The sequence below is a fragment of the Canis lupus genome, chromosome 1 (assembly GCF_048164855.1).
Source record: "Canis lupus baileyi chromosome 1, mCanLup2.hap1, whole genome shotgun sequence".
Lineage (NCBI taxonomy): Eukaryota > Metazoa > Chordata > Mammalia > Carnivora > Canidae > Canis > Canis lupus.
Window position 1 is genome coordinate 74,572,572 of NC_132838.1, and position 12,095 is coordinate 74,584,666.

A 12,095-nucleotide genomic window follows, 5' to 3' on the forward strand; every position below is an offset into this window, starting at 1 on the left:
TCCTGGCATGTACAGGCTCTGCAGGAGGTGCAGTCTATCTAGGGGATGTGTCCTTTAGAAAAGTACACTTTATCATGTAAGTGTGAGCAGTGCCTCAGAAAGCCATGGAAAAGGACTAGCCAGTGGCTCATAATCCAGAATACACAGGAGGGTGGTGCTCTTCCCAGTAAATGACTTATCAACATCCTTTGTAAAGTTACCTTAAGTTTTAAAATGCAGGTGTGCTGGTTAAGTCAATAATCGAAAGCCTTTCCTAAAATGTCTCCTTGAAGTGCAACAGACCTGCCCCAAGTCCAGTTCCTGGACTGAAGGGCATTTTGGCATCATATCAGTGATTTATCTCTAGATGTTGGCACGTAGACACTGTTTCTTTGAGGCTTTTAGTGTCTTTCCAAATTTCTACAGTGAGAATGGAATGCTTTTATTTTTCAGCTTTATTGAAGTGTGATTGGTAAATCATTATATATGTTTAAGGTATAAAACACGAAGTTTTGATATGCATCTCCATTGTGGGATGACATCCCTGATCAAGCTAATTAACCATAATCTTTTTGCATGTGTGGTGAGAACACCTACAATCTCCCCTTCTAGCTCGGTCCCACATACAGAACGTTATTAGTAATTGAAGTCACCACGCCATTTGCTCCATCCTCAGCTAACAGTATGATTGTGTTCTTAGTGGATGACCCTACACATTTACTTTTGGGAATATTTTTATGACCAAAACAATAAACTCAAAAAGTTAGGTAAACCCCATAGTAAGATAGTAAAAACCAACTTTTTTTTTTGAAGATTTTATTTACCTATTCATGAGAGACACAGAGAAAGAGAGAGGCAGAGTCACAGGCAGAGGGAGAAGCAGGCTCCATGAAAGAAGCCCAATGCGGGACTCTGTCCCGGGTCTCCAGGATCACATCCTGGGCTGAAGGTGGCACTAAACCGCTGGGCCACCGGGGCTGCCTGTAAAAACCAATTTAGAGAGTGGTGTAACTCGGGCACAGGGAGTCTGGGATTCAAAGGCAACCAGCCACCTATGAGCCCAGTCCTCCTTTCCATCTGCTGACTTCTTCCTCATCCGTGTCCAGGGTCGTACAAATTTTTCACATAATTGCCATCACTGGTAACATTTTTAAATCATTTTCCCCCACTTCCGTTATGTACGTAAAAGTCCATACTGTTCCAGAATGTTGTATCGTTAAAAATGGCTGGTTAATACTATGGAGGCACCACATTTAATTCATGATTTCCCTGTTTGGATATTGAGGTTACTTCTAAGTTTCGATTATTATAATTAGGCTGCTGTTAATTGTATGACTTTATGATTACTTTGGATTATTTTCTTCTAAAAAGGACTTAGGTTTAGTGTCATAAATCACCACGTTGCCTTCTACCTAAGTTTCCTCACCCCGCTGCCCTCCTTGGGATTCTGACGTCCTTCCGGAAAATTGTCTCTCTGTGACATCTTCCTGAACACTTTAAAAACAAATGCTACTAAAAACCAGGAAGCCCCAAATATATAAATATGCAGAGCACATGAACTAACAGTACGAGGGAAACATAATTAGAAAGTATGTATATGGAACCTTATTCAGCTCGGCCAGTGGTTCTCAATTTTGGGTGGTGATTTGCTCCCAGGAGACCTTGGCTGCTGCTACCATCCTCCAGCGAGCAGGGCAGGCCCCATAATACAGCTGTATCTGCTCAAAGGCCAGTTGTGTTCAGTCGAGAACCCCTGAGCTAGGCTAGTAACCAGCGAGATGCATTCAGACAAAAATGAAGACCGCCTCAATCTCATTATCATTCTCCTTAGAAGATACTGTCACACTCATTTCCTTCCCATTCATTGAAATAGGATAAGCCATTAAGACCTCACTTGATAATGTTGCCCCAGAGATGATGACCTAGCTGGAAATCAACAGTCGGCCAGGCCCACTGATGGGAGAGCCGCTCTGCTCTCCGTGTTGGAGTGGACAGTGAACAGGATGGCCAGCTGTGCTGGACTCACTCTTCTCTTAGGAAGTTGATGGCTAGATTGAAACAACTTCCGGCTGACATCTGTACTGAAGTAATCCTGCCCAAAGTCTTGCATGTTTCCTGGGGATGAGGTTCATGAGATGTTGGAAGCTGGAAAGAGCTATTCTTACTTTGATTATAGACCCTTTTTGAGAATCTGACAAAAGATATGGACCCCTTGTTAGCAATATCTGCAGAATTGTGCATTCACATTGTGGGGAAAAGCATCTAAGGCATGTCCACACGTCCTCTGTTAAAGCACCCTGGCAGTCTAAACCTTTTATAGAAGGCAGCGCTGGGAGTGAAAGAGCTGACAGCAAGGCTAGGTTTCCTGATGCACAAGTTGGTGTTCGTTCTTCCTTATCAGCATCCTCACTTCTCACTCCGGCACCTGTGGCAGACAGCACTAAGCCACCACTCTAGCCCTGCCTTGCAGGCTTTCTCCAAAGCACTTAGGATTAGTTTCTCACCTGAACTGCTTGTCATCTCCATGCCATGAGAAAATAGTTTGCAAAAACTATTCCTGGAATAGAACACTCCTCTGATGATTAGCATCCTGGATGATTGGGTCACCCGCCTTCATAGATCCCTGTATGGCATACATTCCATTTATAGTATTCCAGCCATCAATTGCACCAGTTAGAATAACTCTGGCGCCTGTGTCCTGTGAGTGTCTATGCTTGAACTGAATGGTTACCATGTGCATGTAAACAGAAGCCCACCTGTGGCTCTTCAAGAAATCACACTGTCACTGTCCACATGATCTGTGTCCTGGAATTTGAGCTTCATTTTGAGGTGATTTCCGTACTGCTGTGGAGCTGGAATGTGGAAAGCTGTCCTTCACCCACAAGCCTGGGAAAGAGAGGCTCTTTGTACTTGATTTTGGCAGGGCTGAGAGCAGGTGAAAACAGTATACCTTACCTATTCGTAGGTTTGTGCAGGGTCAGGAATGGCTGTGCACCTGCCCATTTGCTAGTCCCGAGCTTCTGCAATACTGTCTGCTCACAGTTGGGCATGTCTGGTACTGTCAGGATATCCGCGTCTCTCATTTTCTCCTGTGGTTTAAGCTACTGTGTACGTGTCTACCCCCTGCGACTTGCATGTTCTTGACAGTTTTATTTAAATTAATTTTTTTTTGGTAAGTCTTCTCTTGATCTGAAAGCTGTCCAGGGTCTGAAGTCTGTCTGTTACTCTTTCTACAGTACCTGATGCCCTTCTCTGGGTGTGGTTCATTGAGACCCACTGAGTCCTTTGAACTGGAGGGCACATCATAGGAGTTACGGGCAGCAGGCACTCAGACCTGGTTCTGAAGGGCCTGTGACTCTGGGGAGGCAGCTGTGCTGCGGAGAGAGCCCCGTGCAAAGCCAGGAAACCCCAAGTCTGGCTTCCGGTTTCAGCCTGTCTCTCTCTCTGACCCGGGTCAGTGTTACACATACAGATCACCTCCAGCTTCATTATTTGCACAAGTGAGTGATTCTCCCAATTATTTTACAACCCTGACACACAAGATTTTAAGACTTTAAAATAAATTCTAGGCTGAAAGCTACGATGATGTCCCAGAATATCTTCGCTAAATGGGGGGCCCAGGCCTGATTAGATTCTCTGCTCCAGCAAAGGTTCTCTTAGACCAGCTGGGAGTCCTCCAGTTCATTTTTATTTTAGTTTTTTAAAATAAATCTTAAATTTTGGAAGAGTTTTAGGTTTACAAGAGTTCCTGTATACACGTTGATGTGTATTTACCTCACAGGTAATTCACTGATGTAGATACATCATTATTAACTAAGGTTCATGTTTTATCCATGTTTCCTCAGTTTTCCCTTAATGTCCTTTTTCTCTGCCAGGATCCCACATTACATCTGTTCATCACGTTTTCTTAGAGTCCTCTTGGTTAAGACAGTTTCTCGGGCTTATTTTTTATGATCTTGATAGTTTCAAGGAGTATTGGTCAGGTGTTTTGTAGAATGGTTTCCAGTTGGGATTTATTGGGTGTTTTTTTCATGATTAAACTGGGGCAACACATTTCTGGGAGGAAGGCCACAGAGGTAAAGTGCAACTCTCATTACTTTGTGCCAGGGGTACATACTCTCTGAATGGGCGCTGTGGGTGTTAATCGTGATCGCCTTACTGAGGTAGGGTTTGTCCAGTTTTGTCACCATGAAGTTACTCTGTCATTTGTCCTCCATGCTGCAGTCTTAGGGAGGAAGTCTGTGTGTACAGCCTGCACCCAGAGACTGGGGAGTTGTGCTCCAATCCTGTAAGGGCAGAGTATCTGTATACACTGCTTGGAATTTCCCTGCACAGGAGAGCTGGGTCTTTGTACCTCTCTGTTTATATCAGTAGGGATTTAGGAATATTTATTCTATGCTTTGGGTTATAATCCAGTACTATTTAATTTTTTTTTTTTTGCTCCCATTGCTCCAGCTTCTGTCCTATCCCCAGCTTTGTGCCCCCGCCCCCTTTTGAGCACTTTGTTATACATTCTGGCACTGGAAGATGCTCCAGGCTCTTCTGCATGTGCTCTTCCAATCCTAGGATCACCCAACCAACCATTTCTCTAAGGAGCTCTTTTTTAGATCTGGGTACTAGGTGTGTTTGTTGCTGCTGGGGTGTGGTGGTTTCTAGGTCTCGTCAGCTACAGAGGAAAGAGCCCTGTGTGTGCTAACCCGTGTGATATACAGACATTGATGACTATTTCTGTGTGTTTTCAGCTGTATTCGTACTAAACCAAGTGTAAGTTCATACTGGTGTCTCCAGTTCTAGTCGAAGTTAACATAACAGCATATACTTGCAGATGTTCTCAACTTGGGACAGTAGCAACTATTGATATTTTGTGGCTCAAAATATCTTTGAAACTGCTTGTGGCAAAGACTGGCCATTGCTTATCCAGATCCATCATTTTCTCCCCCCGTGTAATTCCTGCCTTTCCAACCCCTCCTAGCAGTTAATTATGGCCCAGTGACCAAGTTCTGGCCAGTGGGGAAAGGCAGTGGTAGTGCAGGACTGTAGGAAGGCTTCTGAAAGTGAAGACTGTTCACTGTACCCACTCTCCTTTACCTTTCCTCCTTGTTCTTTCCTGCTGCCTGGACTCACATAAGATGGCTGGACCACTGTAGCCATCTTGGATCATGAAGCTGGAAACCAGTGCTAGGATCATGAAACAGAAAGAAAACCTGTATCCCTGATGATTCAGAGCTGCTGCTGGATTGCCTACATCAGACGTTGATTTGTGGAAGAAGCAGACTGTTATCATTTGACCTTTGTTTTACCCAGCCAAACCTTATGCTAACTTACCATTTTTTGAAAGTGCCTTCAGCTACTACTTCTTAAACAGTCATTTTCATGAATCTTTTATTACCCAAAAAAAGACTTCTTAGGGAAGGTCATTTAAAATGGAATCCTAAAGAGTAGGAGGTAGAGAAGGGAGACTAGCACTTGTGAAAGAGAAACTCGGGGAGCTCAGAGTGGTCTGGGTGAGGCAGACTATCCTGAGGTCATGGAGGTGAGCGAACAAGAGCTGTATCTTGGGCATGGTTGTAAAGGTGATTGGTTATGTTGGCCCCACTGGGAACATCATCCTCTCCTTCCCAGATTCTGATGACATGGATGTTAGATATCTATCACAGTCATGGAGAATCCCCCAAGTGGGTTTGTTTTCTTTTTTTCCCCCAGTCTGTTTTCTCTGTTATTTTGATTGGGTAATGTTTGTGGTTCTGTTTTCTGGTTCAGAGTCTCGCCTCCCTTCTCTATTTGCACTCGTTCCTTAAGTTCTTTAATTTTGGTTATTGCATTTGTCAGTTTGAAAATTTACCCGTGGTTCTTCATGTTTTGTTTCTTTGCTGAGACATTTGTTTTAAGTGTGTTTGAATTGCTCACGGAAACATTTTTATGGTGGCTGTTTTGAAATGTTTTACCTTCTCTGTCATGTCGGTGTTGGAATTTACTGATGGTTTCTTTCCACTCAGTTTGAGATCTTCCCAGTGCTTGAGGTGACAGGTGATTTTCAGTTGAAACCTCTGGTTGGTGGTACAGGCTTATCTTCCTGTCAGGTGAGGGTGGAAACACAGGCTCCCCATGTGTTCTTGTGTCACACTATGGTGGTCTATAGATCCCGGGCCCCTGGCCTCTTCAGATGATACCCACAAGTTCCAGGTGTTCTCATGGCACCTGTACTCTGTACCTGAACCCCTCGGGGTTGGTAATTCTCTAGGATGACTCACAGAACTCAGGGAAGTGCTATACTCACGACTACAGTTTTATTATAAAGGATGTATCTTGGTAGAGACTTGGTTTTAGGTCAGTTGTAGTTGACACAGCTCCTTTCCTGATGGAGTTGGGGTGCCACCTTTCTAGTACATTGATCTGTTCACCAACTGGGAAGCTTGCCAAGCCTCATCACCCAGAGGTTTTATCTGAGGTTTTATTACATAGGCACAATTGATTAAATCATTAGCCACATGATTGAACTCTATCTACTCTTCCCCTCCCCTGGAGGGTGGTGGTGGAGCTGAAAGTTCCAATCCTGTAATCATATGGGTTTGGTTCCTCTGGCCACTAGCCCCCATCCTAAGGCTTGGTGAGGCAGCGAGTAAACTCAGGTGTGGTCCCCAGGGCCTCCTTCCACTAACAGAAGACCCTCCCATTGCTCAGGAAATTCCAAGGACTTTAGGAGCTCTGTGCTAATTGCTGAGGACAAGAGCAAATGTGTGTGTGTGTGTGTGTGTGTGTGTGTGTGTATTATACTACAGGTTGTATTTTTAAAAATTATTTTTTCTAACCAATATTAAATTCACCTGTTTTAGAACAGTGTGGCAGTGTGGCATATTTGTAGTAAGTTTCAGTCAACTTCAGTTTTCTTGCCATTGAATAACTGAAACACATATTTTGCCCTACCTTAGGTGTCCATTTGAAATAAAGAGCTGGAACCAGGAAAAAGATGAGCTGTGTCTCATATTGACACAGTGGATTCCACAGTTACAGCAGGAAACACTTGCTATAGAAACGCATCCCTAAATATTTGTGTTTTCTTTTGCTTTCTTTCACCATAGGAGCCAGTGCATCAATCAGATGAAAGAGGTGAAGGAGCAGTGTGAGGAGCGAATAGAAGAAGTCACTAAAAAGGGAAACGAAGCTATTGCTTCCAGAAACCTAAGTGAAAAAAAGGACCAAAGCCAGCAGGTAATTCTGGGTTTTTGCTACCCAGGATTCGAGAAGGCATCCCTCCTCTCTCTTCAGGCACTCTGTTCCCTTATCTGCTGATTTCCTCTATCTCTGCTCTTGCTTATGGGTTTGGTTCCCTGAGACACAGCAGCCAGCCCAGGGGTGTTGCAGCTCTGACAGGGCCCTGTCCTTGAGTTCAGGGCTTTACCAGGGTTACTTCCTTTAAAGTCTGCAGCCACCCTGGGAGAGCATCACTGCTATTTTGAAGACCCTGACACCCATAAGGCCCCCGCCACCAGCTGGTCAGTGGTGGGGCTGATGAGCACCCACACTGGCAGAGTGTGTGACGCTTGGCCCATGAAGCTGCTGCTCAAAGCCTTCAGGAAATCTATGTGTTGGTTTTAAATATAGCAGTTTTATTGAGAGATAATTCACAGACCATACAGTTCGCCCATATAACAGTTACAATTCATTGGTTTTTAGTATATTCGCAAAGTTATGCTGCCATCATTACAATTTTAGAACATTTTCATTTCCCAAATAAACCCCATAACCGTTAGCTCTCCCATTCACTCCTAGAAAACCATTAATCTACTTTCTGTCTCTATAGATTTGCTTTGTCTGGACATTTCATATTAGTAGAATCATATACTATGTGGCCTTTTATGTCTGGATCCTTTTACTTAGTGTAATGCTTTCAGGGCTCATCCATGTGTTTGTATGTATAATTACTTCTTTCTTCTTTGTGGCTGGATAATGTGTGGATAGGCCACATTTTGTTGATTCATTTGTCAGTTGATAGGTATTTGGGTTATTTCTAGTTTTAGGCTTATTATTATTATTTTAAAGGTTTTATTTATTTATTCATGAGAGACACAGAGAGAGAGAGAAGTAGAGACACAGGCAGAGGGAGAAGCAGGCTTCATGCCTGATGTGGGACTTGATCCCAGGTCTCTAGGATCAGGCCCTGGGCTGAAGGCGGCACTAAACTGCTGAGCCACTGGGGCTACCCTTAGGCTTATTATTAGTAATGCTGCTATGAACATTCATGTAGACATTTTTGTAGGGATGTAAGTTTTCATTTCTCTTAGGTATATACCTAAGAGTGGAATTGCTGGGCTCTATAGTAGCTCGATGTTTTATGAGAAACTGCCAGACCATTTTCAAAAAAGTGACCACACTCTTAGATTTTCGCCAGCAGTTTGAGGGTTCCAGTTTTTCCATGTCCTTGCCAACTCCTGTTATTATCTTTTTTCATTATAGCCATCCTCATGGATGTGGAGTCCTATCTCATTGTGGCTTGGATTTTCATTTCCATAATAACTAATGTTGAGCATCTTTCCTGTGCTTTCTTGGCCATTTGTATATCTTTTCTGGAAAAACGTCTATTCAAATTCTTTGTCCACTTTTAAATTGGGTTATTTTATAATTGAGTTAGAGTTCTTTATATATTCATATGTATATGTAAAGTTAATAGATACATGATTTCTACATATTTTTTTCCCATTCTCTGAGTTGTTTTTTTACTTTCTTCATGGTGTTCATTGAAACATAGAAGTTTTTAATTTTGATGAAGTCCAGTTTGTTATTCTGTTATTTGTTCCTTTGGTATCATAATTTAAAACACTTTGCTTACTCCAAGGTTATGAAGATTTATATTTTCTTCTAAGAGTTTTCTATTTCTTAGCTCTTACAGTTAGTCCTATGATCCATTTTGAGTTCATTTTTTATATCTGGTGTGAAGTAAGTGTCCAAATTCATTCTTTTGCATGTGTATATCATCTCTTGGCACCTTGTTTTGAAAACAAAACGAAACAACGATTCTTTCTTCCACTGAATTATTTTGGCACCTATGTCAAAAATCAGTTTATTGTAAATATGAGGGTTTATGTGTGGACTCTCAGTTCTGTTCCATTGGTCTGTGTGTCCCTTATGTCACTACCATACATACAGCCTTGATTACTGTACCTGTAGCTTTGTAGTGAGCTTTGAATTCAGGGAGTGTAAATCCTCCAACATTGTTTTTTTGTTTGAAATTTAAGATTTATTTATCTTAGAGCATGCATGTGGGAGGGGCAGAGGGAGAGAGAATCTCAAGTAGGTTGCCCACTGAGCACAGAGCCAGAGGCAGGGCCATCTCCTGACCCTGAGATCATGACCTGAGCTGAAACCAGGAGGTAGACACTTAACTGACTAAGCCACCCAGGCATCTCTTCCCTTCTGTTCTTAATTGATGAGTGTTTTTATCAAGAGGTGTTGGATTTTTTCAAATTCTTTCTTTTTCTCCATCTACTGAGATGATCATGTAGTTTTTGTCCTTTATGCTATTTATACAGTATTACACTAACTGATTTTTGGATGTTTCACTTTGCATACATGGGATTTAGCCCACTTGGTCATGGCATAAAATACTTTTATATGTTGCTAGATTTGTTTTGCTATTATTTTGTTGGGGATTTTGGTGTCTATATTCATAACAGATACAGTCTGTAGTTTTCTTATAGTGTCTTTGGCTTTGATATCAGGTAATATTGGGCTCATACATAGAATGAGGCATAATCTTTTCTCTTGTTCTTTGGGAAAAGTTTGTGAATATCTGGTATTGATTCTTTAAATGTTTGGTGGGATTCATTAGTGAAGACATCTGGGCTTAGGCTTTTCTTTGGGGGAAGTTTTAAAATTAATAATTCAGTCTGTCTATTCACATTTTCTATTTTTTTAAAAAATTATTTATTTGAGATAGTGGAGGGGAGGGGCAGAGGGAGAGAATCTCCAAGTACATTCCTGGCTGAGCACAGAGCCCAATTCAGGGCTTGATCTCCTGGCCCCTGAGATAATGACCTGAACTGAAACCAAGCATCAGACACAACCAACTAAGCCACCTAGGTGCCCCTCAGATTTTCTATTTCTTGAGTCAGTTTGGGTAATTTGTATTGTTCTGGGAACTTGCCCAGTGTCCTCTAGGTTATCAAAGTTGACATACAGTTATTCAGGGTATTTTTTATTTTATTTTATTTATTTGATAGAGTGAGGGAATGAGAGAAAGCAAAAGCAGAGGGAGCAGCAGGAGAGGGAGAAGCAGGCTTCCCAGTGAGCAGGAAGCCAGAAGAGGGATTGATCTTGTGACCCTGGGATCATGGGTCAAAGCAGATGCTTAACCAACTGAGCCACCCAGGTGCCCAGGTGGTATTTCTCTTTAATAGTTTTGTTTGTGTAAGGTCAGTGGTGGTCTGTTATTTTAGTAAGTTGATTTTTCTCTTTTTCTTGGTAATGGTTTGTCTTTTTAAGCTAGGTAATGGTTTGTCAATTTTGTTCAACTTTTCCAAGAACTCACTTTGATTTCATTGGTGTTTGCTGTTTTCTACTCTGTAGAAAACAGAATTAATTCCTGCTCCAGCATTTATTATGTCCTTTGCTTTAGGTTTAGTTTGCTCTTCTTTTTCCAGTATCTTAAGGTGGAAGATTGGTTACTGAATTGAGATCTTTCTATTTTCCTTAATACAGACCTGCAGATTTCCCACTAAGCGCTGCTCTAGCAGCCTCCCATAAGTTTGGTATGTTGTGTATTTGTTTCAGTTTTTCTCAGGATACTGTTATTTGCCTTGTGTGTTCTTTGACCCACTGGTTTATTAAGAGTGTGTTGCCTAATTTCCACGTTTGTGAATTTCTCAAATTTTATTGTCACTGATAACTTCATTCCATTGTGATTGACATCATACAAAGTATGTTCAATTTTTTCAGATTTTTTGGAGCTTGTTTCATTGCCTAGCATCTGTCCTGGAGGATGTTCTATGTGGATTTGAAGATTGTATTTTGCTCTTGTTGGGTTCACTGTTCCATAGAAGTAGTCTAGTCTGGTTGGTTTAGTGTTCAGGTCTTCCTTGTCCTTGTTGATCAGACAGTGGAAGCCTACTTGTTAATCAATTACTGAAAGTACTTTCTGAGAGATCTTAACCTTAGCACTTTGGATTTATGCCAGGTGGTCGGGCACAATTGGAGCATATCATGGCATTTCTCTGTGTTTGGGTGTTTTGTCAGAAGGACATCCATTGCATTGCTTCGGTTTACTGTGAGGTTTAAAGTCACAGAGCCCCTAGCTGTCGTGTGCTCCTGTTTTAGCTCCGAGCCCCCAGTGAGCCTCAGCCCAGGCCACAGGAAGCAGACCTGCCCCAGGCAGAGGTACCACAAGTGAAAGGAAATGTGCCCAGCGATGGGGAGCCCCAGACACCAGCCCCCAGTTTGGAGGTGGCTTTGGAGTTGAAGAGACAAGGTGAGAAAGGTAAGTGAAGCCTGGTAATTACACATTTAAGCCCTTGAAGACAAAGCTCATTCAAATAAATACATAGTGGCAGTTCGTGTCCAACATATGTGTATACAGCCTCATGCAAGAGTGTCCCTGCAGATGGCAGTTGGTGACTTGGGTTTGGGCTGCAGGAAGCAGGTCTGAGTACCTGGAATTGAGGCCCCAGGGCTTTTCCTTGTCTTACTGACATCTCATCCTTGTAAACCCAGTACCTTGTTCTTTGACAGCTGTGTAAAGAAAGATCCAGGCTATTCCATGTTGAGGACATCATTAGAAATGTGGGATTATGGGGATGTGGCTGAGACCTGAGCAGCTGTCATGGGAAGGGGTGGTGGTGGTGGTGGCTGCTGTGTCCCTGTGGAGTGACTCCTTGGTGGACTGGCATGCCCTGCTCCCAGGTACTTGTCTCAGAGTACCTGGTTAGATGATGGTTAAATTGATGATGGTTAGATGACTTCAGCTTGTAGTTTGTTGCTGTAATCAAGATAACTTGTCCAGGTTTTTTTCCTAAATTACTTCTGTCTTCTTCATGGCTCTGAAGATGAGCTGCAGGTAGAGAGAAGCCTGTAGTCTTTGCAGACTCATAGAATAAGTTTCGTAGTTGCTCCTCCATCCACAGCCC

The 12,095-nt window shown here is 42.5% G+C and overlaps 1 protein-coding gene across 8 annotated transcripts in view; it reads left to right on the forward strand.

Annotated features, from left to right (window-relative positions):
* The window catches only part of GOLM1 (golgi membrane protein 1), a 70,454-nt gene that overhangs the window by 33,302 nt on the left and 25,057 nt on the right, over nucleotides 1-12,095 (forward strand). For all 8 annotated transcript variants that reach the window (XM_072835707.1, XM_072835649.1, XM_072835665.1 and 5 more), the window contains 2 exons: nucleotides 7,059-7,188; nucleotides 11,290-11,449. In XM_072835707.1, coding sequence (XP_072691808.1) covers nucleotides 7,059-7,188; nucleotides 11,290-11,449 — 290 coding nt within the window. The remainder of the gene's footprint in view (nucleotides 1-7,058; nucleotides 7,189-11,289; nucleotides 11,450-12,095) is intronic.